The sequence below is a fragment of the Triticum dicoccoides genome, chromosome 2B, assembly GCF_002162155.2.
Source record: "Triticum dicoccoides isolate Atlit2015 ecotype Zavitan chromosome 2B, WEW_v2.0, whole genome shotgun sequence".
Taxonomy (NCBI): Eukaryota; Viridiplantae; Streptophyta; class Magnoliopsida; order Poales; family Poaceae; genus Triticum; species Triticum dicoccoides.
This window is the reverse complement of record NC_041383.1, coordinates 798318199-798322302: the sequence shown is the minus strand read 5'-3', so window position 1 is coordinate 798322302 and position 4104 is coordinate 798318199. Positions and strand designations below refer to the sequence as shown.

At 45.8% G+C, this 4104-nt stretch overlaps 1 protein-coding gene across 1 annotated transcript; it reads left to right on the top strand.

Annotated features, from left to right (window-relative positions):
- Positions 1-1950: 1950 nt before the first annotated feature.
- LOC119366406 (noroxomaritidine synthase 2-like) lies at positions 1951-3678 on the top strand. The gene has a single exon (XM_037632138.1). The coding sequence runs from the start codon at positions 1975-1977 to the stop codon at positions 3514-3516; it is 1542 nt and encodes a 513-aa protein (XP_037488035.1). The 5' UTR covers positions 1951-1974; the 3' UTR covers positions 3517-3678.
- Positions 3679-4104: the final 426 nt, after the last annotated feature.

The following is a 4104-nucleotide window of genomic DNA, read 5'->3' as shown; positions in this document are numbered from 1 at the left end:
TGGAAGTATTTTCTATCATACATGTTTAATATAATATTAATTTCTATTATTCTCAATTCTATCTAAGATCATTCATCATGTCGTGTCAATTTGTATGTATTATTAAAATCGTTACATACATATACAATATGCTTGGTTTTTTTGCTGCAGGCGGCATGATGTTGGTTTGCATCATGGTAGGCATGTCGGCGACCTTGGTTACTACATGATAGGCATGGCTCGGCCATGCCTATCATGTTTGGCTTACTGTGCTTTCTACCTCGGCTTACCATTTAGACAAACTTGCATTCCTAAGCCAATTAAAATGATAGGAAAGGGGTGATAAGGCAATGACTACCGCTTTAAAAGAATTTTGGCAACTTCCTTACTTCTTGGCCTTTGAGATCCCTAGGGGTTATGATCATTATGTAAACAAATTAGATGATTTGTAGAGGTGGAAATAAAGTTCTGGTTATTTCTTAGATTTAGGGCGGAATCTCGTTGGATTTAACATTTTCGTAGAAATATTTTCACTATGGAGTTCCAAGTTTTTTCTGGATCTTGGCTTTTTATAGGTATTGGAAGCTCCATGATTTTTTTTATAGGTATACAAAGTAGTTGTTTTGTAAAGGTGGAATAAGTGAGAATAATTTTAATAGGAAAATGAATTGTTTTCCTATCTTGTATGTGGTTGCATGGAAGTGGGCTGGATAAATATATAATAGCATGGGCTAGTCTTGGATCAAAGGTTCTTCAAGAACATCACTCGGTCCAAAGTTTGGAATAACCCAAATAAAAACCAAATGCTAAATTTAAATGCCACATAAAATCATAAAAGCAGAATAAAAACATAAAAAGCCAAATGAGCAAATTTGAGGGTGTTATAGCTATCGCCTGATAGTCATTGCCGATAGTCTATTTTCATTGTCATTGCCAAGACCCACCGCTGACGAGCCTCTATCAGCCCGTCAGTGGTAACCGAGATCATACAAGAAGCTAAGAGGAAATATAATTATGAGGATTTCACGGAAACCAAGATCATGGGCTGTTGGAGTATCTCATGCCCCAAAACAATGGATTCGTCCTTGAGAACAAATCCCCCAAAAGCAGATTATTGAAATCCCTCAAAAAAATGATTGCAGAGGACTGATTAAAACATTGTTGCACTAATTATACATAGTGCTCGGACTAGCCTTAAAGAAGGCATGAAATTCTGGTTAGATGCCTTCTGATTGCTCCGATCCGCTCCTGTGCACATATCTCATTTGATACAATATAAAATGGCGAGTAGCTGTTTTTCGCTGTGGTGACCAATCAGCTATAAATACATCTCGCCATGATATGTTCTGTGGTGGTGCATGCACCGACCAGAGGTGATTAAAGCCTGAAATACATCTCGCCACGATACCTACCAGCTGCATGCATACACGTTGTTTTCATCCCGAATTAGTATATGGGCAAATGGTAGACCATAATACGCATATGCATGCACCGACTTGAGATCGTGGTGGAAGATGACCGGGGGCCGGGTACGCGTGATGTACTAGATAGTGATATGTGAAACCGAATTAATCAAAGACAGTGTCTTCTAAACCAAGGCCTTGTGGATCTTCACGATACATACATCATACTCCACTGATTATGACAGTGTCTTCTAAACCTTAGTTAATGCAGCATGGGATTAAGCACACAAAAATGGATTAGGCATTCTGGATACATATCAAGGATTGCCAGCATATAGTTAAGCAACTCTCATCGTTGACTCTATTAATGCATGCATCGAACCAACTGCCAGCGCTAAACCTCCCACACATTTACTACAGTACAATTTTTCGGATTTTGTGCCCGAGCATTAACTAATAAACACAGAGGACTCATGGCTGCTGCATGCATGCCACCGAGGGAAACTTCTCACTATATAAATGGAGCCACCGCCATGTTCATGCAGCATATATACACCCAAAGTAAAAGCATCTCCCCACACCACTGATAACAATGTCGATCTCGTTCTCGCAAGAGCTGCTCATCTCCACACTCGCCATCATTCTTCTTCCCCTGATGTTGTACCTCAGGTCTAGCAGATCAAAGAACCCATCAGTGCTCCCCATAAACTGGCCAATAGTGGGGGTGTTCCCTTACCTTATCGCCAACTTCCACAACCTGCACGACTACCTCGCCGTCGTCCTCGCCGGATCAGGCCACAACTTCAGGGCGCACGGCCCGCCTGGGACCGGGTTGCGGTTCTTCATCACATTCGAACCGGCCAACGTCCGGCACATCTTCACGACGAACCATGCAAACTTCCCCAAGGGCGCGGAGTTCGCCGCCATCTTTGACATCGCAGGTGGCAGCTTCTTCACCACCGAAGGCGAGCCCTGGCGTCGGCAGCGCGCAAGAGCCCAGAGAGTCTTGAGCAACCCACGGTTGCTTGCCTGTATGACCGCTTGCTGCCGCGACAAGGTGGAGAACGGCCTCCTCCCGGTGCTCATGCACATGGCGAGCACCGGGACCACGTTCGACCTGCAAGATTTGACAACAAGGCTCGTGTTCGACATGACCGCCACGCCTCTCTTTGGCGTGGACCCAGGCCTCCTGTCCTCGGACATGCCGCCCATGGACGCCGCGGTCGCCATGGACACGGTCATGGAGGTGGCCTTGTTCCGGCACATCGTGCCGACCTCTGGTTGGAAGGTGATGAGGCGGCTAAACATCGGCCCGGAAAGGAAGCTCGCCGCAGCACACACGGTTCTACGAGGGTTCATTGAGGAGATGATGGAGAGGAGGAAGAGGAAGGAACATGCTGGTAATGAGGGAGCTCCTTCCGTGGACATCCTGTCTTCCTACATCGACGATCCAGACTACCAGCAGAACGATGGCTTGCTCCATGCGACGCTCATCAACTACATGATCGCCGGGAGGGACACGATCGGCACAGCTTTGACATGGGTCTTCTACAACCTCGCCCAGAACCCTCATGTCGTGTCGTTCATCCGCCACGAACTATCACCCATCGCATCACGGAAAGCAGCCACAGGCGCCAACAATAGCAGCACGATGGTGAGCTTTGAACCGGAGGAGACAAAATCTCTCGTCTACATGAGAGCCGCCATACACGAGTCTCTCAGGTTGCACCCCCCGGTCCCCATCGAGCGTAAGACGGTGGTCGCCCACGACGTGATGCCGAGTGGCCATGTGGTACACGCCGGTGACACCTTATTAATTTCTCTCCACTCCATGGGGAGAATGGAAGGCGTGTGGGGGAAAGACTGCCGGGAGTATAACCCGGATAGATGGCTCTCAGAGGATGGCAAGAAGCTGCGGTACGTGCCGTCTCACAAATTTTTGTCATTCAGCTCGGGCCCGAGGCTGTGCCTTGGCAAGGACGTCTCATTCATGCAGATGAATACTATTGTTGCGGCAATGGTGTGGAACTTTGATGTGGAAGTGGTTGAAGGGCAGAGAGTCCAGCCGAAGATGTCTTGTGTGCTGCAGATGAAAAATGGACTCATGGTGAAGTTGAAGAAGCGAGAAATGTAACCTTTGGTCTCTTTTTCTTATCTGCAATTGTATCTTGCGTGAGTCTTTCGCGTTCGGGACCTCAGTGTATTTGTATGTGTACTGTTGTATGATTTATTTTTCTGTCAATATAATGTTATATGAATAAAAATAGAGTGAGGATTTGGTGTCCACTAGGTGTGGCGCCCCTCGATTCAGAAGCGTTGGATCTGTATCGTGCGATGCGCTCCTCGTTCTGCAATAAGAGTATGCTAAGACAATGTGGTTATATAAATGATCTGGTAGGATTGTACGAAATGGCATGAATATGGTACATCGATGGATAGCGGATAGGAGATGGAAAAAGTAGTGCTAGGCTGCAGCAATGAATAACATCATCATATGGAAAAAAATATCATTGGAGGAAAGAAAAACAAGAACAAGGAAAAGTTTCATCACCAGAGAGAATAACCCGTACATGGATGCATGTGAGATCTTATTTAAAACACGTAAATGAAAACTAGTGTTTTTTTAGGAAAACTGATATTGGTTTGCTGTACTGTAGGAGGAGGAGGAAGACAAAACTTAAGAGGTATGCATCCTATCTACGACCACCAGCACGTATCATAG

Excerpts from the sequence above, each read along its gene's own strand:
- LOC119366406 (XM_037632138.1), top strand. The coding sequence starts at position 1,975 with ATGTCGATCTCGTTCTCGCAAGAGCTGCTCATCTCCACACTCGCCATC.